At 38.1% G+C, this 26,512-nt stretch overlaps 1 protein-coding gene across 1 annotated transcript in view; it reads left to right on the forward strand.

Annotated features, from left to right (window-relative positions):
- The window catches only part of DMD (dystrophin), a 2,224,438-nt gene that overhangs the window by 781,494 nt on the left and 1,416,432 nt on the right, over positions 1–26,512 (forward strand). The window contains 3 exon segments of the mRNA XM_033201414.1: positions 1,698–1,811; positions 2,788–2,943; positions 22,646–22,816. Of these exon segments, the coding sequence (XP_033057305.1) occupies positions 1,698–1,811; positions 2,788–2,943; positions 22,646–22,816 (441 nt within the window).

Raw genomic sequence — 26,512 nt, forward strand, 5'->3', positions numbered from 1 at the left:
GAAATCCAACATAAACTAGAAAAAAGGATTATGAAATATTATTGGAACATAGGTTATCTCTGCTATACATTGAATAGGTAGAATTTAGTTAAATAATACTGAGAAAGGAAGAGTTCTTGAGAAAGCATCGCAGCATTTTCAGTTAACTGGAGTAAGTTCAACATTGGGGAGACAATATATATGGGGATTAATAAAATATTATGGTTGCAAAACTGGTTTGGGAGTAAACAGTGAATGGCCTTGGATGCCACGTTTTGCAATCTGAGTTTTAATCTAATGGTGATGAGAGTGATAACAATACCAATTTAATAAGAAAAAACTGTTATTGGTTAAAGAGGGAAATAATATGATTCCACTTGTGTTTTCAAAACATTCCCATGGCAAGAGGAAGGAGGAGAGGAGAAGATTCCTGGCTTCACTGTAGATCAATAATTAGAATGAGGTAAGACTGAGGCAGATATCAAAATGAGCCAGTGCATTAATGGAGTCAGTAATAAGACCTGAACAGGCCGGGCATAGTGGCTCACGCCTGTAATCCCAGCACTGTGAGAGGCCGAGGTGGGTAGATCACGAGGTCGAGAGATCGAGACCATCCTGGCCAAGATGGTGAAACCTCGTCTCTACTAAAGATACAAAAATTAGCTGGGCTTGGTGGCACACACCTGTAGTCCCAGCTACTTGGGAGGCTGAGGCAGGAGCAATCACTTGAATCCGGGAGGTGGAGGCTACAGTGAGCCAAGATTGTGCCACTTCACTCCAGCCTGGGTGACGAAGCAAGACTCCATCTCAAAACGAACAAACAAACAAACAAACAAAAAAAAACAACAAAAAAAAACCTGAGCAAGGACAGTGAAGATGTGGAAAAAGAGCAAATGTAGACTTGAAAGATAACAGCAAGGTGATCATGTTGAAGTTCCCTGACTTAGATAAGTACTTTAAAAATTATTATTAATCATCATATTAAAGGGGAAACTTTCTGTGGAGCATGTATTTTCAATATACATTTAAGTAAAACGGAAGAAAATAACTCATGTAGACAGGAGAGTTGAATCATACTTTTTAAAAGTAGCGAAACAGCAGGAAAAAAAGGTAATATGGCAAAGAATCATTGGTGAGAGATATTAGCTATTTATAAATGATAAAAGATGATGATTTTTACCTGATCATTACTTCATACTGGTCAGACAAATAAAAGCAAAAGCTCTCTCTTTGAAGATGACAAAATCTTAGTCCGAAAGTTCCCAACTGGAGGGACTATTTAAACTATCATGTATAAAAACAATTTGTGAAAGTTCAGGTTTAGGGAGGCTATAAAGACACCATTACATTGAGTTTATTGTTCATAGTTTGTTTTATGTACTGTAAGGGCATATTGTTAGTATTCTCATGAGTTGTTTTGTAACTTAAAATTTCTCTAGAGGGGGATATGATTTAATGTTCTCGAGAGTAACATCATGAAACCACATTTGGTAGTAATTTTTTATTTTTAACAATAGCGGACTTCACACACCAGTGCTCATACAGTAGACCATAAAAACGCAGTCTTAGTAAAAATATTCTTTTCCTCAAGAGCTACTTAGAGACATCCTTTAAACATGGGAATTGTTTTTGGGCTTGTGTTTAGACATAACACAATAATGAATTGTATTAGAAGTAATCAGCACACCAGTAATGCCTTATAATGGCTCTCGTTTCAGAATCACATACAAACCCTGAAGAAATGGATGGCTGAAGTTGATGTTTTTCTGAAGGAGGAATGGCCTGCCCTTGGGGATTCGGAAATTCTAAAAAAGCAGCTGAAACAGTGCAGAGTACGATTTTTATATGATGTCTTTAATATGAATAATTTTGTATGAATATTATTTGGTTAGATCAGTGTTTTACAGCTGGGGTGGATTTTGCCCTCCCCTCCCCAGCAGATGTTTTTTTAATGCTTGTAGACATTTTTGATTGTCACAACTGGGTTGGGGGTCCTGGTTAGATGCTACTGGTGTCTAGTAGGTAGAGGACAGAGATGCTGCTAAATATCTTTCAGTCCATAGAACAGCCCTCCACAACAAGGAACTGCACAATCTAAAATGTCACTAGTGCCAATGTTGAGAAACCCTAGGTTGAGTAAGTGAGGAATTGACAAAACAATGCCTTGTACTCAACGTCACTTGATAACATTATTTTGCTATAAAATGCAGTATAATTTAAAGGTAAAGAATCCTTTGAGCTACTTGTTATTTCTTACGACAAATTATTATTCATACTGTGTTGTTCTCTTCATGTATAATGCACTGCACTATAACACAATATGTAGTTTTGAAATAATATTCAGTATACCACTGTCATGCAGCAGGAAGAAAATAATCTCGCTCTTTAAAGAATTATTTTTACAATACAAGCTAAAAAAGCAAATCCGCCTTCACACCCATTATGCTGTAAACAATTATCTGCAATATCCTGCGTTTGAAAATGAAAATACTAACCAAGATAGTAAAGTATGTAGCCCATCATTTTCACACATTTTTCTAACCAGAAATATTAAATTTATTTCCTTTTGTTTCTGATATAAGTAAAATACAAATAATTCCCCACCGGATTCATGCCATAATAACCGTTGAACATTTTTGCAAGACTGTTATGCAGTTGTCTATATCAATATGTTTGTATCTCAGATTTTAAAAGACAAAAATCCATATGCAATGCCATCAGTCCTAATGTAACATTTTCTAGCTATGTTGCATATCTAATATGTGGCAGTAATTTTTTCAGCTGGCTTAAATTGATTCATTTTCTTAGCTTTTAGTCAATGATATTCAGACAATTCAGCCCAGTCTAAACAGTGTCAATGAAGGTGGGCAGAAGATAAAGAATGAAGCAGAGCCAGAGTTTGCTTTGAGACTTGAGATAGAACTGAAAGAACTTAACACTCAGTGGGATCACATGTGCCAACAGGTATGGACAATGTCTTTCACTGTGGCTTGCCTCAATGTAGTTAAGATTTCCTAATGTCTCCCTTCACTGTTAATTTTGTTGAAGGCTTTTTTCCTATGCTGTTGCTTTAAAGCACAATTAATTCTGACAAATTAATCTTTTTTCTAGCACATATAAATATTTTCATAGTATGTATTTTAAATAGTACACATTCATCTTATTGTGGTCCTAAAATGACTTTCTTGAACACAGCTGTCATACTGAAAAATGAAATCCTATTCATAGTCATTATTTCCAATCCATGTTTTCTTCAGAACATAAATGTATAATAATGGATTAAGAAAAATACATTTCACAGGGATATTTGGTACAAAATAAAATGAATGGGTAATATATGTGTATGCAGAAATAGGGTAAATAATTTTTACTTTTAACATTTCCAAGTTTGGCCACTTTGATACATTTATTATTTATTTATTTATTTATTTTTTGGGACACTGTTTCCCTCTGTGCCTCTGTCACCCAAGCTACAGTGCAGTGGTGTGAACTCGACTCACTGCAACCTCAACCTCCTGGGCTCAAGCAATTATCTCATCTCAGCCCCCACAAGTAGCTGGAACTACAGGTGTGTGCCACCATGCCTGGCTAGTTTTTTGTTATTTTTGGTAGCAACAGCGTCTTGCTATGTTTCCCAGGCTGGTTTTGAATTACTAGGCTCAAACAATGCTCTTTCCTTGGCCTCCCCAAGTGCTGGAATTACAGGTGTGAGCCACCACACCCGGCCGACATCTATTTTTAAATAACAATTAAGATTCAGCAACCATTAAGAATAGCTGAATAAAAAAATAAACACAAAATGACTCTACACTCATATTTGAGTTTCTCATTTTTCTACAGAAGAATATTTTATAGATATCTATTTTATAGTTACCTATTTTATAGTTAAATATTAAATGATGGATAGTAAGATATATTAAAAAATAGTGTCTATCAAATAATTTGGGTTCAGAAGGTAAAATTTTTAACTAAAGCAATGAATACTTTTGAGTTCACCAATACATTAGTCCATGATCATCTGCAGTTTTGCTTTCCATGGTTTCAAATACTTGTGGTCAATTGGAATCCTAAAATCGGTGAGCACAGTAAAATAAGATATTTTGAGAGGGAGAGAAAGAGAGATAACTTGTTCTATTTTATTAGCTGTTAATCTCTTACTATGCCTAATTTAGAAATTAAATTTTATCATAGGTACGTATGAATAGAAAAAAACCTAGTGTATATAGGGTTAGGTATTATCTATGGTTTCAGGCATCTACTGGAGGTCTTGGTATGAAAATGCCTTCCACAGATACAAGGGAACTACTGTGCCTTTTTGGAAATTAATAAGGAGTTTCAATTTACGTGTTAGAGGCAGTCGGCCTTTTGTTACTGCTAAGTAAACTTTCAAAATAGAAAAGAAGTAATGTCAAAAGGCAAAAGCTACATTTGAAAATGAAAAAAAAGGAAAAGTCAAGGCAAGTCACTCAGCTAATACAATCACTGACAAATGTTCATTGGTTCTATTATTCATAGATGAGCTATCCCTGGGTCAGCTAGCTCATATTCTTCTCCTGAAGTAAGTCAGTGCTAGAAGAGTTGTTCAGGAAAAAAAAATATATTACTTAATAGTAGATTATACTATTGATGTTTTCCTGGAAGGCCAGTATGAAAGGTATTTGTTTTTTGTTTGTTGAATGTTGTTAACGGATGAATAGAAAGAGCATCACCAATTTATGTAGAGCAAGGAGAAAACAGCAAATAAATGAATAAATAAAATCAATAAATAATAAAAAAGGTATAAAACCAACAATATTACTAAAACCTCAAGGTTTTTACATTTTATAGGAGTACAATTTGTAAAGGCTCTCTACTCTTAAAATTTCTTTACTTAAGACCTTATGTCTGTTATATGTACTAAGAATTTGTTGTTCAAGAGAAATATTTTAAATACATTCATCTGTTGCATAACAGAAAAGCTATAGATCAAGCTATGTTCTGATCCCCACTTTCTAATCTTGAGTATTATATGTATCTGTGCTTTTCCTTCGAGTATCACTCTGGCCATGTTATGACTTTGTAGCCAAATGAGTTAGGTTGTAAAAGGAAGGAACAGTGCACTCATGGAGAAGAGGAAGAAGATGCCATAAAAACAAGGAAGACAGATGTGAATATTGGTACCAATTCAGCATTCCAGAGAGAAGAATGGAAATGAAGTGTAAATCTATGCATTACAGAAATATCTACAGACAAAATAAGTGTGTGATACAGTCTTTTGGGTTAAAGATAATTCCTTATTTGTCACCAGATGCCAATGTCTGCAAAAACATAAATAATTTGGAACAAAATTGTCCAAATATCTGATATATTTGAGGATGCTTTGACATCCCATGATCTAATTTTGGATGTACAAAATGATTATGATTATTTTAAGTTCTAAAGGGTATGTATCTAAGTTTTTAAAAATCTAGATTCTAGCTATTTCTTAAAAAATGATCAGATATAAGTGGGGAATAAAATAGACATTGTACTTATCCTCACGGAGATAAGAGTTTAGTGGTGAAAACAGAAAGTAAATAGGTAAACACATTATCACAACAATGTCTGGTTTTAAGTCTTGCTATACACTCTGAATGTACCAGTAAGAACCCTTTAAATGAGAGTAACAGGAGCAGGAAAACTACTTTCTATTGGGTAGTCAGTAGAGTCTTTTCTGAAGAGGTAAAATTAAAACTGATACCTCAGTAGTAGGAACTTGACAATTTGCTGTGTGAAGGAATTCTGGCTAGAAAATGAAGTGGAGGAAACATCTGAGGCAAGAGAGCGCTTAGCATGTTTGAGGAGCCACAGGAAGCCACTGGAAGAGGAGCAGCATGAGCCAGGAGAAAAAGAATGGGAAAATGAGTCAGAAAGGAATATGGAAGTCACAGTGATGATTTACTCATTATGTCAAGTACTTTGGAAAGTCATCTGATTTTTAGGCACAGGACTGGCATCACTTCATTTCATTTAAAACGGTTGTATAAAGTTTGCGGTATATTCCTATTAGAAGAATAATAAATCAAAAGGGCTAAAGTGGAAGCAGGTAGGGATTGCAGTTGTCCAGGTAGAATAAAAAACACGCAGGAAAAAGGGGATGTTTGTGGATATTGTACTTTTCTGAGGAACCTCCATGCTGTTTTCTACAGTGACTGTATCAGTTTATAGTCCCACTAACAATGTAATATAGTTCCCTTTTATCTGCACCAGTGCCAACAACTATTTTTTGTGTCTTTTTGGCAATATACATCCTAGCTAGGGTGAGATACCTCATTGTGGTTTTGGTTTGCATTTATCTCATGATTACCGATGTTGAAACTTTTTTCGTATATTAATTGGTTATTTTTGTCTTCTTTTGAGAAATACCTATTCAGATTATTTTCCCATTTTTAAATCTGATTGTTATTTTCTGTTTTTATTATATCTGAGTTTCTAGCTCTCAGAACAAAACAAAGCAAAAGATAGTAAGTGCTGGCAAGAATGTGGAGAAAAGGGAATTCATGTACGGTGTTGGTTGGAATGTAAATTGGTGCAGCCATTTGGGAAAACAGTTTGGAGCTTACTCAAAAAATTACAAATAGAATTTCTATTTGATTCAGCAATCCCGCTTCTGGATATATATCAAAAGGAAATAAAATCAGAATCTCAAGGAGGCATCTGCACCCCTATGTTTACAGCAGCAATATTTACAATAGCCAAAACATGGAAACAATCTAAATGCATATTGTCATAATAAAATGTGGTATATGCATATAATGGAATATTATCTAGCTTTAAAAAAGAAAATTCTTCCATTTGAAATAGCGTAGATGAACTTGGAGGACAGTATGCTAAAGGCATACTGTCTTTAGTATGCCTTTACCATGCCATGCCAAAACAGACACACATGATCACATACTGGAGAATTTTTTTTTGTGGATGGAAAGGCACAGTGTATAAGACCAGAAGCTCTGAGATTCAGATTGCCTGGGTTTAAGTCTATCCACATCATAAACTGCCTGTGTGATTCTAGAAAAGTTGTTTAACTTCTTTGTGCTTCAGTCTCCCAATCTTTAAAATGTGATGATATTAATGCATAATTGATAAGTATATAATTAAATGAGTTCATCTTTTCAAAGTGTGTAGAGCCTCTTCTAACAGAATAATCACTATACTTTTTTGTTATACTTTAAGTTCTAGCGTACAGGTGCACAACGTGCAGGTTTGTTACATATGTATACATGTGCCATGTTGGTGTGCTGCACCCATTAACTCATCATTTACATTAGGTATATCTCCTAATGCTATCCCCCCCGCAACGCCACGACAGGTCCTGGTGTGTGATGTTCCCCTTCCTGTGTTCAAGTGTTCTCACTGTTCAATTCCCAGCTATGAGTGAGAACATGCGGTGTTTGGTTTTCTGTCCTTGTGATAGTTTGCTGAGAATGATGGTTTCCAGCTGCATCCATGTCCCTACAAAGGAAATGAACTCATCCTTCTTTTATGGCTGCATAGTATTCCATGGTGTATATGTGCCACATTTTCTTAATCTAGTCAGTCATTGGTGGACATTTGGGTTGATCCTAAGTCTTTGCTATTGTGAATAGCCTCGCAATAAACATACGTGTGCATGTGTCTTTATAGCAGTATGATTAATAATCCTTTGGGTATATACCCAGTAATGAGATGACTGGGTCAAATGGTATTTCTAGTTCTAGATCCTTGAAGAATTGCCACACTGTCTTCCACAATGGTTGAACTAGTTTACAGTCCCACCAACAGTGTAAAAGTGTTCCTATTTCTCCACATCCTCTCCAGCACCTGTTGTTTCCTGACTTTTTGATGATCACCATTCTAACTGGTGTGAGATGGTATCTCATTGTGGTTTTGATTTGCATTTCTCTGATGGCCAGTGATGATGAGCATTTTTTCATGTGTTTGTTGGCTGCATACATGTCTTCTTTTGAGAAGTATCTGTTGATATCCTTCACCCACTTTTTGATGGATTTGTTTGTTTTCTTTCTTGTAAATTTGTTTGAGTTCTTTGTAGATTCTGGATATTGGCCCTTTGTCAGATGGGTAGATTGCAAAAATTTTCTCCCATTCTGTAGGTCACCTGTTCAGTCTGATGGTAGTTTCTTTTGCTGTACAGAGGTGCTTTAGTTTAATTGGATCCCATTTGTCAATTTTGGCTTTTGTTGCCATTGCTTTTGGTGTTTTAGACGTGAAGTCCTTGCCCATGCCTATGTCCTGAATGGTATTGCCTAGGCTTTCTTTTAGGATTTTTATGGTTTTTGGTCTAACGTTTAAGTATTTAATTCACCTTGAATTAATTTTTGTATAAGGTGTAAGGAAGGGATCCAGTTTCAGCTTTCTACATATGGCTATCCAGTTTTCCCAGCACCGTTTATTAAATAGGGAATCCTTCCCCATTTCTTGTTTTTCTCAGGTTTGTCAAAGATCAGATGGCTGTAGATGTGTGGTATTATTTCTGAGGACTCTGTTCTGTTCCATTGGTCTATATCTATGGTTTGGTATCAGTACCATGCTGTTTTGGTTACTGTAGCCTTGTAGTATAGTTTGAAGTCAGTAGGGTGATGCCTCCAGCTTCGTTCTTTTGGCTTAGGATTGTCTTGGCAATGCGGGCTCTTTTCTGGTTCCATATGAACTTTAAAGTAGTTTTTCCAATTCTGTGAAGAAAGTCACTGGTAGCTTGATGGAGATGGCATTGGATCTATAAATTACCTTGGGCAGTATGGCTATTTTCGTGATATTGATTCTTCCTATCCATAGGCATGGTACGTTCTTCCATTTGTTTGTGTCCTCTTTTATTTTGCTGAGCAGTGGTTTGTAATTCTCCTTGAAGAGCTCCTTCACATCCCTTCTAAGTTGGATTCCTAGGAATTTTATTCTCTTTGAAGCAATTGTGAATGGAAGTTCACTCATGATTTAGCTTTCTGTTTGTCTGTTATTGGTGTATAGGAATGCTTGTGATTTTTGCACATTGATTTTGTATCCTGAGACTGTGCTGAAGTTGCTTATCAGCTTAAGGAGATTTTGGGCTGAGATGATAGGGTTTTCTAAATATACAATCATGTCATCTGCAAACGGACAATTTGACTTCTTCTTTTCCTAACTGAATACCCTTGATTTCTTTCTCTTGCCTGATTGCCCTAGCCAGAACTTCCAACATTATGTTGAATAGGAGTGGTGAGAGAGGGCATCCCTGTCTTGTCCCAGTTTTCAAAGGGAATGCTTCCAGTTTTTGCCCATTCAGTATGATATTGGCTGTGGGTTTGTCATAAATAGCTCTTATTATTTTGAGATATGTCCCATCAATACCTAGTTTACTGAGAGTTTTTAGCATAAAGGGCTGTTGAATTTTGTCAAAGGCCTTTTCTGCATCTATTGAGATAATCATGTGGTTTTTTTGTCTTTGGTTCTGTTTATATGCTGGATTGCATTTATTGATTTGCATATGTTGAACCAGCCTTGCATCCCAGGGATGAAGCCCACTTGATCATGGTGGATAAGCTTTTTGATGTGCTGCTGGATTTAGTTTGCCCATATTTTATTGAGGATTTTTGCATCAAAGTTCATCAGAGATATTGGTCTAAAACTCTCTTTTTTTTTGGCCGGGCGCGGTGGCTCAAGCCTGTAATCCCAGCACTTTGGGAGGCCGAGACGGGCGGATCACGAGGTCAGGAGATCGAGACCATCCCGCTAACACGGTGAAACCCCGTCTCTACTAAAAATACAAAAACTAGCCGGGCGAGGTGGCCGGCGCCTGTAGTCCCAGCTACTCGGGAGGCTGAGGCAGGAGAATGGCGTAAACCCGGGAGGCGGAGCTTGCAGTGAGCTGAGATCTGGCCACTGCACTCCAGTCCGGGCGACAGAGCGAGACTCTGCCTCAAAAAAAAAAAAAAAAAAAAAAAAAAAAAAAAAAAAAAAAACTCTCTTTTTTTTTGGCCGGGCGCGGTGGCTCAAGCCTGTAATCCCAGCACTTTGGGAGGCCGAGACGGGCGGATCACGAGGTCAGGAGATCGAGACCATCCCGGCTAACACGGTGAAACCCCGTCTCTACTAAAAATACAAAAACTAGCCGGGCGAGGTGGCCGGCGCCTGTAGTCCCAGCTACTCGGGAGGCTGAGGCAGGAGAATGGCGTAAACCCGGGAGGCGGAGCTTGCAGTGAGCTGAGATCTGGCCACTGCACTCCAGTCCGGGCGACAGAGCGAGACTCTGCCTCAAAAAAAAAAAAAAAAAAAAAAAAAAAAAAAAAAAAAAACTCTCTTTTTTGTTGTGTCTCTGCCAGGCTTTGGTATCAGGATGATGCTGGCCTCATAAAATGAGTTAGGGAGGATTCCCTCTTTTTCTGTTGATTGGAATAGTTTCAGAAGGAATGGTAGCAGCTCCTCCTTGTACCTCTGGTAGAATTCAGCTGTGAATCTGTCTGGTCCTGGACTTTGTTTGGTTTGTAGGCTATTAATTGTTGCCTCAATTTCAGAGCCTACTATTGGTCTATTCAGAGATTCAACGTCTTCCTGGTTTAGTCTTGGGAAGCTGTATGTGTCCAGGAATTTATCCATTTCTTCTAGATTTTCTAGTTTTTTTGTGTAGAGGTGTTTATACTATTCTCTGATGGTAGTTTGTATTTCTGTGGGATTGGTGGTGATATTCCCTTTATCATTTTTTATTGAGTCTATTTGATTCTTCTCTCTTTTCTTCTTTTTTAGTCTTGCTAGTCATCTATCAATTTTGTTGATCTTTTCAAAAAACCAGCCCCTGGATTCATTGATTTTTTTGAAGGGTTTTTTGTGTCTCTATCTCCTTCAGTTCTGCTCTGATCTTAGTTGTTTCTTGCCTTCTGCTAGCTTTTAAATGTGTTTGCTCTTGCTTCTCTAGTTCTTTTAATTGTGAGGTTAGGGTGTCAATTTTAGATCTTTCCAGCTTTCTCTTGTGGACATGTAGTGCTATAAATTTCCCTCTACACACTGCTTTAAATGTGTCCCAGAGTTTCTGGTATATTGCATCTTTGTTCTCATTGGTTTCAAAGAACATCTTTATTTCTGCCTTCATTTCGTTATGTACCCAGTAGTGATTCAGGAGCAGGTTGTTCAGTTTCCATGTAGTTGAGTGGTTTTGAGTGTGTTTCTTAACCATGAGTTCTAGTTTGATTGCACTGTGATCTGAGAGACAGTTTGTTATAATTTCTGTTCTTGTAAATTTACTGAGGAGTGCTTTACTTCCAACTGTGTGGTCAATTTTGGAATAAGTGCCATGTGATGTGGTGCTGAGAAGAATGTATATTCTGTTGATTTGGGGTGGAGAGTTCTGTAAATGTCTATTAGGTCCCCTTGGTACACAGACGAGTTCAGTTCCTGGATATCCTTGTTAACTTTCTGTCTCGTTGATCTGTCTAATGTTGACAGTGGGGTGTTAACGTCTCCCATTATTATAGTGTGGGAGTCTAAGTCTCTTTGAAGGTCTCTAAGGACTTGCTTTATGAATCTGGGTGCTCCAGTATTGGGTGCATATATATTTAGGATAGTTAGCTCTTCTTGTTGAATTGATCCCTTTGCCATTATGTAATGGCCTTCTTTGTCTCTTTTGATCTGTGTTGGTTTAAAGTCTGTTTTATCAGCGACTAGGATTGCAACCCCTGCTTTTTTTTGTTTTGTTTTCCATTTGCTTGATAGATCTTCCTCCATCCCTTTATTTTGAGCCTATGTGTGTCTCTGCACATGAGATGGGTTTCCTGAATACAGCACACTGGTGGTTCTTGACTCTTTATCCAATTTGCCAGTCTGTGTTTTTGAATTGGAGTATTTAGCCCATTTACATTTAAGGTTAATATTGTTATGTGTCAATTTTATTCTGTCATTTTGATATTAGCTGGTTATTTTGCTCGTTAGTTGATGCAGTTTCTTCCTAGCGTCGATGGTCTTTACAATTTGGCATGTTTTTGCCATGGGTGGTACTGGTTGTTCCTTTCCATGTTTAGTGCTTCCTTCAGGAGCTCTTGTAAGGTAGGCCTGGTGGTGACAAAATCTCTAAGCATTTGCTTGTCTGTAAAGGATTATTATGTCTCCTACACTTATGAAACTTAGTTTGGCTGGATATGAAATTCTGGGTTTAAAATTCTTTTCTTTAAGAATGTTGAATATTGGCCCCCACTCTCTTCTGGCTTGTAGAGTTTCTGCCGAGAGATCTGCTGTTAGTCTGATGGGCTTCCCTTTGTGCGTAACCTGACCTTTCTCTCTGGCTGCCCTTAACATTTTTCCCTTCATTTCAACTTTGGTGAATCTGACAATTATGTGTCTTGGAGTTGCTCTTCTGGAGGAGTATCTTTGTGGTGTTCTCTGTATTTCCTGAATTTGAATGTTGGCCTGCCTTGCTAGGTTGGGGAAGTTCTCCTGGATAATATCCTGAAGAGTGTTTTCCAGCTTGGCTCCATTCTCCCCGTCATTTTCAGGCACACCAATCAGATATAGATTTGGTCTTTTCACATAGTCCCATGTTTCTTGGAGGCTTTGTTCGTTTCTTTTTACTTTTTTTTTTCTCTAAACGTCTCTTCTTACTTCATTTCATTCATTTGGTCTTCAATCACTGATACCCTTTCTTGCAGTTGGTCAAATTGACTACTGAAGCTTGTGCATGCGTCACGTGGTTCTCATGCCGTGGTTTTCAACCACATCAGGTCATGTAAGGTCTTCTCTACACTGGTTGTTCTAGTTAGCCATTCTGCTAATCTTTTTTTCAAGGTTTTTAGCTTCTTTGCAGTGGGTTCGAACTTCCTCCTTTAGCTCGGAGAAGTTTGATCATCTGAAGCCTTCTTCTCTCAACTCATCAAAGTCATTCTGTGTCCAACTTTGTTCCGTTGCTGGCAAGGAGCTGCGTTCCTTTGGAGGAGAAGAGGCGCTCTTATTTTTAGAATTTTCAGCTTTTCGACTTTGTTTTCTCCCCATCTTTGTGTTTTATCTGCCTTTGATCTTTGATGATGGTGATGTACAGATGGAGTTTTGGTGTGGATGTCCTTTCTGTTTGTTAGTTTTCCTTCTAACAGTCAGGACCCTCAGCTGCAGGTCTGTTGGAGTTTGCTGGAGGTCCACTCCAGACCCTGTTTGCCTGGATATCACCAGTGGAGGCTATAGATCAGTGAATATTGCAGAACAGCAGATGTTGCTGCCTGGTTGTTCCTCTGGAAGCTTCGTCTCAGAGGGGCATCTGGCTGTGTGAGGTGTCAGTCATCCCATAGTGGGAGGTGCCTCCCAGTTAGGCTACTCAGGGGTTAGTGACCCACTTGAGGAGGCAGTCTGTCTGTTCTCAGATCTCATACTGCATGCTAGGAGAACCACTACTCTCTTCAAAGCTCAGCTGGAAATGCAGAAATCACCTGTCTTCTGTGTCGCTCACGCTGGGAACTGTAGTCTGGAGCTGTTCCTATTCGGCCATCTTGGAATCTCCTCTACGTGTTTGTTAAATAGAGAACAAATAGAAACTTATATATATGAAATTATAAAATATGTATTCTTTCTAAATAATTTATGGTTATATATTTTATTTATTAGTGGCTTTAAATTTATAGTAAATAGTTACCAATAAATGGGATTTAGAGGTTAGGTGGATGTCTTTCTGGAAGCTTGCAGATCATTGTCTTTCTCTGGTTCAGTATACTCTTTGAGTGCAGTGATCCTCAGATCTCTTTCCTCACTTCTCTGACAGTCTGTCTTTCCATCTTTCTGCAAAAACTAGCTTCTTGTTTTACTGAGAAAATACAAGCAATCAGAATACAAGTTGCAATACTCCCACTGACCTGCGTGTAAGCTCATAGACTCTACTTTCCCTTTGTTTATGTAGATGAACTTTCTGTGCTTTTGTCTAAGGCCAGCTTTTGCACTTATGTACCTGGATCCCTTTCCCTTTTTTTCTGCAGAAGAACATTGTACCAGCTAATGAACAGCCCTCCACCTCCTACATCTTCCCTATGCTACATCATTCCCGTCATTAGAGAATTATTCTCTCTTATCTCCTGTCATTTAAAAGAATCCTCCATTGGACAACAGTTTCTCTAGCAACCTCTCCATTTCCGTTTACCTTTACAGAAATTCCCTTCTCTCCATTTCACTCCTTCCCTTCTCTCTTGAAACCAATTAAGAGGGCTAATCAAACTGTTACCCTCACTATTCTATTGAAGCAAATTTTGTCAGGGTCACCAGTGAATTCACATCACTAAATCACTAAATTCAGTTGGCTTCTGTGTCGTCATTCTTTCTTAATAATCTCTTAGTTTTCCCTGACCACTGTCAATGTCCTTGGTGGTTCTGTTGCCCTGACTACTAATTGAAAGTGTTCCAGGGCTCAGTGTGTGGACTCCTTTTTTTCTCCTATTGCCACTCACTCTCTGGGTCACCTTTTCAAGCTCTATGGTTTTAAATGTAATCTGTTAGTGATTCTTGCTGTAAGATTTTATTATTATTTTTTTTTTTCTTTTTTTATTTTTTATTATACTTTAAGTTCTAGGGTACATGTGCATAACGTTTATATCATGTATTACTCCCCAATGCAATCCCTCCCTCCTCCCCCCTCCCCATGATAGGCCCCAGTGTGTGATGTTCCCCTTCCCGAGTCCAAGTGATCTCATTGTTCAGTTCCCACCTATGAGTGAGAACATGCGGTGTTTGGTTTCTCTTCTTGTGATAGTTTGCTAAGAATGATGGTTTCCAGCTGCATCCATGTCCCTACAAGGACGCAAACTCATCCTTTTGATGGCTGCATAGTATTCCATGGTGTATATGTGCCACATTTTCTTAATCCAGTCTGTCACAGATGGACATTTGGGTTGATTCCAAGTCTTTGCTATTGTGAATAGTGCCGCAATAAACATACGTGTGCATGTGTCTTTGTAGTAGAGTAATTTATAATCCTTTGGGTATATACCCAGTAGTGGGATGGCTGGGTCATATGGTACATCTAGTTCTAGATCCTTGAGGAATCGCCATACTGTTTTCCATAATGGTTGAACTAGTTTACAATCCCACCAACAGTGTAAAAGTGTTCCTATTTCTCCACATCCTCTCCAACATCTATTGTTTCCTGACTTCTTAATGATTGCCATTCTAACTGGTGTGAGATGGTATCTCATTGTGGTTTTGATTTGCATTTCTCTGATGGCGAGTGATGACGAGCATTTTTTCATGTGTCTGTTGGCTGTATGGATGTCTTCTTTTGAGAAATGTCTGTTCATATCCTTTCCCCACTTTTTGACGGGGTTGTTTTTTTTTTCTTGTATATTTGTTTGAGTTCTTTGTAGATTCTGGATATTAGCCCTTTGTCAGATGAGTAGGTTGCAAAAATTTTCTCCCATTCTGTAGGTTGCCTGTTCACTCTGATGGTAGTTTCTTTTGCTGTGCAAAAGCTCTTTAGTTTAATGAGATCCCATTTGTCAATTTTGGCTTTTGCTGCCGTTGCTTTTGGTGTTTTAGACATGATGTCCTTGCCCATGCCTATGTCCTGAATGGTACTACCTAGATTTTCTTCTAGGGTTTTTATGGTATTAGGTCTAACATTTAAGTCTCTAATCCATCTTAATTAATTTTCGTATAAGGGGTAAGGAAAGGATCCAGTTTCAGCTTTCTACTTGTGGCTAGCCAATTTTCCCAGCACCATTTATTAATAGGGAATCCTTTCCCCATTTCTTGTTTTTGTCAGGTTTGTCAAAGATCAGATGGCTGTAGATGTGTGGTATTATTTCTGAGGACTCTGTTCTGTTCCACTGGTCTATTTCTCTGTTGTGGTACCAGTACCATGCTGTTTTGGTTACTGTAGCCTTGTAGTATAGTTTGAAGTCAGGTAGCGTGACGCCTCCAGCTTTGTCCTTTTGACCTAGGATTGTCTTGGCAATGCGGGCTCTTTTTTGGTTCCATATGAACTTTAAAGCAGTTTTTTCCAATTCTGTGAAGAAAGTCATTGGTAGCTTGATGGGGATGGCATTGAATCTATAAATAACCTTGGGCAGTATGGCCATTTTCACGATATTGATTCTTCCTATCCATGAGCATGGTAATTTCTTCCATTTGTTTGTGTCCTCTTTGATTTCACTGAGCAGTTTTGTAGTTCTCCTTGAAGAGGTCCTTTACATCCCTTGTAAGCTGGATTCCTAGGTATTTGATTCTCTTTGAAGCAATTGTGAATGGAAGTTCATTCCTGACTTGGCTCTCTGCTTGTCTGTTACTGGTGTATAAGATGCTTGTGATTTTTGCACATTAATTTTGTATCCTGAGACTTTGCTGAAGTTGCTTATCAGCTTAAGGAGATTTTGGGCTGAGACGATGGGTTTTCTAAATATACAATCATGTCATCTGCAAACAGGGACAATTTGACTTCTTCTTTTCCTAACTGGATACCCTTGATTTCTTTCTCTTGCCTGATTGCCCTAGCCAGAACTTCCAACACTATGTTGAATAGGAGTGGTGAGAGAGGGCATCCCTGTCTTGTGCCAGTTTTCAAGGGAATTTTTCCAGTTTTTGCCCATTCAGTATGATATTAGCTGTGGGTTTGTCGTAAATAGCTCTTATTATTTTGAGGTACGTTCCATCAATACCGAATTTATTGAGCGTTTTTAGCATAAAGGGCTGTTGAATTTTGTCAAAAGCCTTTTCTGCATCTATTGAGATAATCATGTGGTTCTTGTCTTTGGTTCTGTTTATATGCTGGATTACGTTTATTGATTTGCGAATGTTGAACCAGCCTTGCATCCCAGGGATGAAGCCCACTTGATCATGGTGGATAAGCTTTTTGATGTGCTGCTGAATCCGGTTTGCCAGTATTTTATTGAGAATTTTTGCATCGATGTTCATCAGGGATATTGGTCTAAAATTCTCTCTTTTTGTTGTGTCTCTGCCAGGCTTTGGTATCAGGACGATGTTGGCCTCATAAAATGAGTTAGGGAGGATTCCCTCTTTTTCTATTGATTGGAATAGTTTCAGAAGGAATGGTACCAGCTCCTCCTTGTACCTCTGGTAGAATTCAGCTGTGAATCCATCTGGTCCTGGACTTTTTTTGGTGGGTAGGCTATTAATTGTTGCCTCAATTTCAGAGCCTGTTATTGGTCTATTCAGGGATTCAACTTCTTCCTGGTTCAGTCTTGGGAGAGTGTAAGTGTTCAGGAAATTATCCATTTCTTCTAGATTTTCTAGTCGATTTGCGTAGAGGCATTTATTATTCTCTGATGGTTGTTTGTATTTCTGTGGGGTCGGTGGTGATATCCCCTTTATCATTTTTTATTGCGTCTATTTGATTCCTCTCTCTTTTCTTCTTTATTAGTCTTGCTAGCGGTCTGTCAATTTTGTTGATCTTTTCAAAAAACCAACTCCTGGATTCATTGATTTTTTGGAGGGTTTTTTGTGTCTCTATCTCCTTCAGTTCTGCTCTGATCTTAGTTATTTCTTGCCTTCTGCTAGCTTTTGAATGTGTTTGCTCTTGCCTCTCTAGTTCTTTTAATTGTGATGTTACAGTGTCAATTTTAGATCTTTCCTGCTTTCTCTTGTGGGCATTTAGTGCTATAAATTTCCCTCTACACACTGCTTTAAATGTGTCCCAGAGATTCTGGTATGTTGTATCTTTGTTCTCATTGGTTTCAAAGAACATCTTTATTTCTGCTTTCATTTTGTTATGTACCCAGTAGTCATTCAGGAGCAGGTTATTCAGTTTCCATGTAGTTGAGCGGTTTTGATTGAGTTTCTTAGTCCTGAGTTCTAGTTTGATTGCACTGTGGTCTGAGAGACAGTTTGTTATAATTTCTGTTCTTGTACATTTGCTGAGGAGTGCTTTACTTCCAATTATGTGGTCAATTTTGGAATAAGTGCGATGTGGTGCTGAGAAGAATGTATATTCTGTTGATTTGGGGTGGAGAGTTCTATAGATGTCTATTAGGTCTGCTTGGTGCAGAGATGAGTTCAATTCCTGGATATCCTTGTTCACTTTCTGTCTCGTTGATCTGTCTAATGTTGACAGTGGAGTGTTGAAATCTCCCATTATTATTGTATGGGAGTCTAAGTCTCTTTGTAGGTCTCTAAGGACTTGCTTTATGAATCTGGGTGCTCCTGTATTGGGTGCATATATATTTAGGAGAGTTAGCTCTTCCTGTTGAATTGATCCCTTTACCATTATGTAATGGCCTCTTTGTCTCTTTTGATCTTTGATGGTTTAAAGTCTGTTTTATCAGAGACTAGGATTGCAACCCCTGCTTTTTTTTGTTCTCCATTTGCTTGGTAGATCTTCCTCCATCCCTTTATTTTGAGCCTATGTATGTCTCTGCATGTGAGATGGGTCTCCTGAATACAGCAGACTGATGGGTCTTGACTCTTTATCCAGTTTGCCAGTCCGTGTCTTTTAATTGGAGCATTTAGTCCATTTACATTTAAGGTTAATATTGTTATGTGTGAACTTGATCCTGTCATTATGATATTACTGGTTATTTTGCTCATTAGTTGATGCAGTTTCTTTCTAGCCTCGATGGTCTTTACATTTTGGCATGTTTTTGCAATGGCTGGTACCGGTTGTTCCTTTCCATGTTAGGAGGGCTTCCTTCAGGGTCTCTTGTAAGGCAGGCCTGGTGGTGACAAAATCTCTAAGCATTTGCTTATCTGTAAAGGATTTTATTTCTCCTTCACTGATGAAACTTAGTTTGGCTGGATATGAAATTCTGGGTTGAAAATTCTTTTCTTTAAGAACGTTGAATATTGGCCCCCACTCTCTTCTGGCTTGTAGAGTTTCTGCCGAGAGATCTGCTGTTAGTCTGATGGGCTTCCCTTTGTGGGTAACCCGACCTTTCTCTCTGGCTGCCCTTAAGATTTTTTCCTTCATTTCAACTTTGGTGAATCTGGCAATTATGTGTCTTGGAGTTGCTCTTCTGGAGGAGTATCTTTGTGGCGTTCTCTGTATTTCCTGAATTTGAATGTTGGCCTGCCCTACTAGGTTGGGGAAGTTCTCCTGGATGATATCCTGAAGAGTGTTTTCCAACTTGGTTCCATTTTCCCCCTCACTTTCAGGCACCCCAATCAGACGTAGATTTGGTCTTTTTACATAATCCCATACTTCTTGCAGGCTTTGTTCATTTCTTTTTCTTCTTTTTTCTTTTGGTTTCTCTTCTCGCTTCATTTCATTCATTTGATCCTCAATCGCTGATACTCTTTCTTCCAGTTGATCGAGTCGGTTACTGAAGCTTGTGCATTTGTCACGTATTTCTCGTGTCATGGTTTTCATCTCTGTCATTTCGTTTATGATCTTCTCTGCATTAATTAGTCTAGCTGTCAATTCTTCCACTTTTTTTTCAAGATTTTTTTTCTTTGCGCTGGGTACGTAATTCCTCCTTTAGCTCTGAGAAGTTTGATGGACTGAAGCCTTCTTCTCTCATCTCGTCAAAGTCATTCTCTGACCAGCTTTGATCCGTTGCTGGCGATGGGCTGCGCTCCTTTGCAGGGGGAGATGCGCTTATTTTTGAATTTCCAGCTTTTCTGCCCTGCTTTTTCCCCATTGTGGTTTTATCTGTCTCTGGTCTTTGATGATGGTGACGTACTGATGGGGTTTTGGTATAGGTGTCCTTCCTGTTTGATAGTTTTCCGTCTGACAGTCAGAAGGACTGTCTGTTGGTCTGTTGGAGATTGCTTGAGGTCCACTCCAGACCCTGTTTGCCTGGGTATCAGCAGCAGAGGTTGCCAAAGATAGAATTTGCTGAGCAGCGAGTGTACCTGTCTGATTCTTCCTTGGAAGTTTCCTCTCAGGGATGACTCCACCCTGTGAGGTGTGGGGTGTCAGACTGCCCCTAGTGGGGGATGTCTCCCAGCTAGGCTACTCAGGGGTCAGGGACCCACCTGAGCAGGCAGTCTGTCCGTTCTCGGATCTCAACCTCCGCGTTGGGAGATCCACGGCTCCCCAAAGCTGTCAGACAGAGTCGTTCGCCTCTGCACCGCCCCCGCTGCTTTCCCTATTGGACCTCAGCTGTGGGCTGTCCCCAGAGGTGGAGTCTACAGAGACAGGCAGGTTTCCTTGAGCTGCTGTGAGCTCCACCCAGTTCGAGCTTCCCAGCGGCTTTGTTTACCTACTTAAGCCTCAGCAATGGCGGGCGCCCCTCCCCCAGCCTCGCTGCTGCCTTGCGGATAGATCGCCGCAGACGGCTGTGTTAGCAGTGAGGGAGGCTCCGTGGGCGTGGGACCCTCCCGGCCAGGTGTGGGATATATTCTCCTGGTGTGCCTGTTTCCTTAAAGCGCAGTATTGGGGTGGGAGTTACGCGATTTTCCAGGTGTTATGTGTCTCAGTTCCCCTGGCTAGGAAACGGATTTCCTTCCCCCTTGCGCTTCCAGGTGAGGCGATGCCTCGCCCTGCTTCAGCTCACGCTGGTCAGGCTGCAGCAGGCTGACCAGCACCGATTGTCCGGCACTCCCTAGAGAGATGACCCCAGTACCTCAGTTGAAAATGCAGAAATCACCGGTCTTCTGTGTTACTCGCGCTGGGAGTTGGAGACTGGAGCTGTTCCTATTCGGCCATCTTGCTCCGCCCCAAGATTTTTTTTTTTTTTAAACAATCTGGACCTTTCTAATGATCCTAGACCTTCATACCCATTTGCCCACTCAACACCTCCACATGGATTAGTAATAGGCATATTAATTCTAACATGTCAAAACAAAATTCCTGATGTATACTCCAGCCTACTACCCTAGTAATTTGCCTGCTATTAGAAATGGCAACTCCATCTTTCCATTTATTCAAGTCAAATCCCTTGAGATTTCCTTATCTCCTATATTTCTCTTATAACCAAATATCTATTCTATCACCAAATGCTGTCATTTTTACCTTCAACATCTACAGGGTCCAACAATATCTCACCATACTTGTGCATGCACACATACACTCACACACAGACACAAATATGTATGTGAATGTATAGTTTTTACAACAAGTCTTGGCTGAATTCCATTAGTCTCTCTAATGTTTTTGTAGCTTCACCAGTTGCCTTAAAAGATTGTAACAGAGCAGAGTATCTAAGTAGAATTTAGCAGCATGTTGTCTTAAGTTTATAAAATAGCAAAAATAGCAGCATGTTTTCTTAAGTTTATTATAGGTTCATTGACTACACAAAATAACATTTATACCTTTTCTAGTACAATTGCAGGACATACTGTTCTAGATGTGTTAGGGTGAAGCATTTATTTACATTTTACTAGATCAAGTGCTACATTTACCTAGGTAAGTAAAGATTCTAAAATGAAGTATTACCTATATTAGGCTCAAAATGGTTGTAAATTCTAAGGAAAATCAATGTGATGGTGGTTCTACACATATTTACTGCTGGACAAAGTACCACGAATGCTTAATTTTACTGATACTGTCCATTATATATTAAAAAATACTGTGAAAACTCTGTTACTTAAAATATATAATGCTTTTTAAACCAGAGAGAAGAATACCATCTTTTGAATAGATTTTAAAGTAAATATGAATACTTATGTATAATAATTATAATACTGTAGAGTGCATTGTAACAAGGTATATGATTTTCTTTTAGGTGTTTTAAATTTTGCATTTTTCTGGTTAATGAGTAATGGAGTCCATTGTAGAGAGTTTCACTTTTCAGAAATCTGTGAGGCTTTAAATAGCAGATGTTTTCTACAACCACAGAGTCTTTTGCAACTTGCATTTTACACATAAAAGTTTATATTGAGCCACTTTTCATTTCAGTAAAGATGTATTGGTGATGCACAGTATCCCATAGTGTATATACGTGATAATTTATTTAATCTCCCATGAAAGCACCTTTGGGTTTGTTTTCAAGATGTTCGGTCTTTAAAGCTGAATTAAATAATGTACATGTTATTTTCTACACTTTGGCTGGCATGATTCACTCTCGAAAAATGGAAGTTGACACAGATTCATGGACATTAACATTTTTTATATATTTTGCCATGTTACTATCTAAAAGGTTGTATTATGTTGGATATTTTCCTCAACAAGTATAAAAAAACTTTGATTTTCCCACATGCCTGCCCAAAATGGGCTCTTTATTAATTATTATTTTTCCCTATCTTATCTGTGAAAATGCATTAATTCACTTCAATTTGCAATCATTTAACTATAAGTGATACTAGAACGTCTTTTACATACGTATATTGCCATATATTATCTTCTTTGTGAATTGCCAAACTACATGTTTTATGCACTTTTCATTTTTCTTTTAATTTATGTGAGTTTTCTGTAGATACATGATTATGAAGTTCTTAGAATATTTAAAATAGTAAAACATTATCAGAGAACACAAAGAATAACTATTTCTGTGTATGCCAATAAAATTACTTTTCCAACTGAAACATATTTTAAAAAGTCTTGTTTTGCTGTAGTCACAGAGGAGGATTGTCACACAACAGCTGAATTATCATCATAGGGCAATACATTCATTTTATTAAGCATGCCAAATAAACAGACATGTCTTATTTTCACACTTGCGGGAAATTGAGTGTATCTGATCTCCATGAGTTATTTTATTATGCATATAAACTTTTTCCTTCATTATCATTACTCTCTAAGCTTTGTGTTATTTACATACTGATCAAGTAATATAATAATAATGTTTCATCGCTGTCAGTAATCGTGTTTTGCTTGTTTGTTTTATGGAAGGTCTATGCCAGAAAGGAGGCCTTGAAGGGAGGTTTGGAGAAAACTGTAAGCCTCCAGAAAGATCTATCAGAGATGCATGAATGGATGACACAAGCTGAAGAAGAGTATCTTGAGAGAGATTTTGAATATAAAACTCCAGATGAATTACAGAAAGCAGTTGAAGAGATGAAGGTAAAAAAAGGAAAAACTAAGTAAAACAAAACAAATAAATGGAAAAAGAAATGCAGCATTGCTTGAAATTGTGTACAGTATGCTCTTTCCTGGTTCTAAGAGAAGAGGTTGATTTTTAATTAATAATTTTAATTATTTTAGCTTCCAGTTTAATCTGTGTTTTAACAATCTTAAACTGTTTAATTTTAATGCATTGTGGTCAATTATGAATATTGAAAATCACAGTTTGAAAGAATTTTCCCTTGAAATCATATAATATTAAGAGAGCAGAATCAACTCATCACATTAGCTGTCTGTAGCTGATGTAAATGCATGTTGAGACTGTGCAAAAGTATTCTTGAAAAGGCAAATTTTTTTTTTTTTTTTTTTTTTTTTGAGACAGAGTCTTGCTCTGTCGCCCAGGCTGAAGTGCAGTGGCCAGATCTCAGCTCACTGCAAGCTCCGCCTCCCAGGTTCACGCCATTCTCCTGCCTCAGCCTCCGGAGTAGCTGGGACTACAGGCGCCTGCCACCTCGCCCGGCAGATTTTTGTATTTTTAGTAGAGACGGGGTTTCACCGTGTTAGCCAGGATGGTCTCGATCTCCTGACCTCGTGATCCGCCCGTCTGGGCCTCCCAAAGTGCTGGGATTACAGGCTTGAGCCACCGCGCCCGGCCTGAAAAGGCAAATTTATAATGTAGTCAACAAACTGTGTTAATTTGGTATTTTAAAGGCGTTTCTTAGAATTTGGTAGCACTAAATATTTGAACCCGTAGCCTTTAATATGGATATAAAGGACTGAGTGTACATGTACTTTTCTTGAAGCGATAGGACAAAATATAACATTGACTTATGACCAACGAAACTGATATGTAGTATGGATTTGGAGGTGAAGCCTGGAGTTGAACCTACACCGTGGCATTTTGTATGGCCTTGGGCAACTCAGTAGTCGATATAATCCTCTATTTTATCATGTTTATGTCATCATACTTCCTCACTTGAATGTATGAACTGTTCATTGAAACTAACATGTAAGTAAATGCGTAACTCAGAGTTGGTGCTCAATTAGTAGCTATAATCATAACTATTATTTTTATGTACTAGCAAGAACATAGAGAATAACATGTGAAATATTAATACTGTAGATCTTTGTTGGTTGAAGGATTGTGACAAGGAAAAATCATTGTGGAGCCAGATACTTGAGTTTAAACTTTAGTTTGGCCCCATGCCAACTGTATAAATTTGGGTGAGTTACATAAGCTTACTGAGCCAAATTCCTTTATTTGTGAACTGGGTATCAGAATGTCTGCTTTCAGAATCATTACAGGGATGAAATACGAAGTTTCTATCACAATGTCTAGCACAGTATAAATGATCATGACTCGTTATTTATTATTTTAATTGTGAAAAGGGCCACATGGTAAAAAATATTGTCCACTCTGTTATATTATTTACATAGTAATTCAGAAATATTTATTATAGTTAATTGCGGAAAGTAACTCACATGAAAACTCAGATGTTTAAATACCGAATCTATCATATGGCTTTAGTCAAATGTTGAAAGTATCTAATATACTCCATAAATATGTATAAATATGTATCTATAAAAAATATAATGAAAACATTTGTACAAATAGTAATCATTTCTAGAGTATGAAAAAATACAAAATTATTCTAATCTAGCAATAACATATTCATCAACTAAAACTTACTGTGTACTTACTATGTGCCAAACACCCTCTAGATACTGAATATAGAGGGTGGTGAGCAAGACCACTGCCTTGGAATTTACATTCTAGTGTTCTAGCGTGTGGTAAGGAGCAGGCAATAATTGGAAAAATAAATGAAATCATTTGAGGTCATGATAATTTGCCTAAAAGTAAATCTGGATTTTGAGGTCAAGAATGAATAATGTTCAGGCAGGAGTTGAGGGTGGTAGGATGCTATGTTAGAAAAACTTGACTTGTAGAGATTTTATGAAGAATTGTATGTAATATGAGAGAAATGAATTCTAAGGAAAAGCCAAGCATTTAAAAAAAATCTTAATGGAAGCACATTGTAATCAGAGAGCATAGCTTCTGCAAAGACCTTGAGGTTAATTGGGGAGAGAAAGAAGTCTGTCTACCTGAAGGAAGGAAAACGGGTAACATCTCAGATAAGTCTTACAAGGTGGGCAAATATCTGTTAACAAAGGAGTTTTGTTAGAATATTACAGTTGTTATTCTAAATGGAATAGAAAAACCATTTGGAGTATTTCAAAAGAGAGACCAAAATAATTTAAAATTTGACTTTGGGGAGGTCACCATGAGGAAAACTTTATCAGAATGTGAGAGCTAGAAGGTACTTTGAAAGTGGTGTAATCCACACTTCTCTCTCTACTTATCAGGAAACTGTAATTCCGAGATAGGTCAAATAATGTAGCTATAGTCACAGACTTTATTTGCTGTAGAGCCCACAGGATTGAAGGTATTTTATTCTCTTTCATCTCATCCTTTACTTTTCTTTTTCCTTTCTCCTTTTTCCCCTTTCCTTTTCCTTTTCCTTTCCTTTCCCTTCCTTTCCTTTCCATTGTGTGTCACTGATACGGCCTTTCCTCTTGTATCTCAATTCCTTTATTGTCTGTTCTCACTACATCTATTTATGTATGGCCACTACCTCAGATCCCTAAGTAGATAATATAGTCATTTGTGTTCAGGTGCTCTGATTCTCCTTGGGTTCCATTGGTTTAGTCTCTCTTCTGTCCCTCTTCCCTCTCCCTATGAGCAATTTGCCTATCTCACCAACAACCCAGTCAGATCTCTCTTATTTTCCTGTGCTCTAGAGGAAACTGTCTCAAATTTTTAATATTTGAAAACCATCCTTGAAATGAGTGTTCCAACAAGTTTGTCTACATTCGTTGACATGTTTTAATAATTGGCCTAGCTACAAAATCGGTTTAGTATGGGGGTCACAGTAGAAAGAGGTAAACTGTGGAAGCCTCTGGCAACAACCATTGAAAGAGTTGGCAGGAAGATTTCATTTCTTGAGTTTCCAGCCTGCTACTCAAGACAGTCTCTTTATGTCAACTTCACTACCTGGAGGTTAGCAATAGTACCTTGTCCAGACTTCCACCTGTGCTCATTTGATAGCTAATTTTTCTTTATTGTCAGAAGATACTAACAGTCCTACTTTGACATCGCTCCCTGATACTCAAAGAAGAAATAGAGACCTCCTTCTGTTTATGTTCTTTCCTGTATTTTACTTGAAAATGAAAGTGCTGTTTTGATAACTTATTTTTCCCCTGAAAGGAAAACTTTTTTTGACATAAAAGAACCCAGGGCAGTGTTTGATAAACAACCTCTGACTTTAAACTTTTATGGAGATCAGCAATGACTATATGCTAAAACTTTATACTAAAACCCTTTGAAAAACAATCTGGAAATGTATTAACTGTTTTTATTTTTCTTAATTTTTACACTATCACTACTCTAGTACCAGTGCTTACCAGAACTTGCACATAAAGTGAGAATAGTGAATACACAAATACATTTGTATAATCACTTCAGCAGTGATTCCTGCACCTGAATAGACATCAAAATCACTTGGAAGACTTGTTTAATACACAGAGTGCTGGGCCCTGACCCCAGAATTTCTGATTCAGTGAGTTTGGGGTAAGGCCTGAAGTTTTCCATTTTTAACAAGTTTCAGTTGATGCCACGGAACAAGTTCTAGAGTGATT

This window comes from Trachypithecus francoisi, unplaced genomic scaffold (assembly GCF_009764315.1).
Source record: "Trachypithecus francoisi isolate TF-2019V2 unplaced genomic scaffold, Tfra_2.0 Lachesis_group6, whole genome shotgun sequence".
NCBI lineage: Eukaryota > Metazoa > Chordata > Mammalia > Primates > Cercopithecidae > Trachypithecus > Trachypithecus francoisi.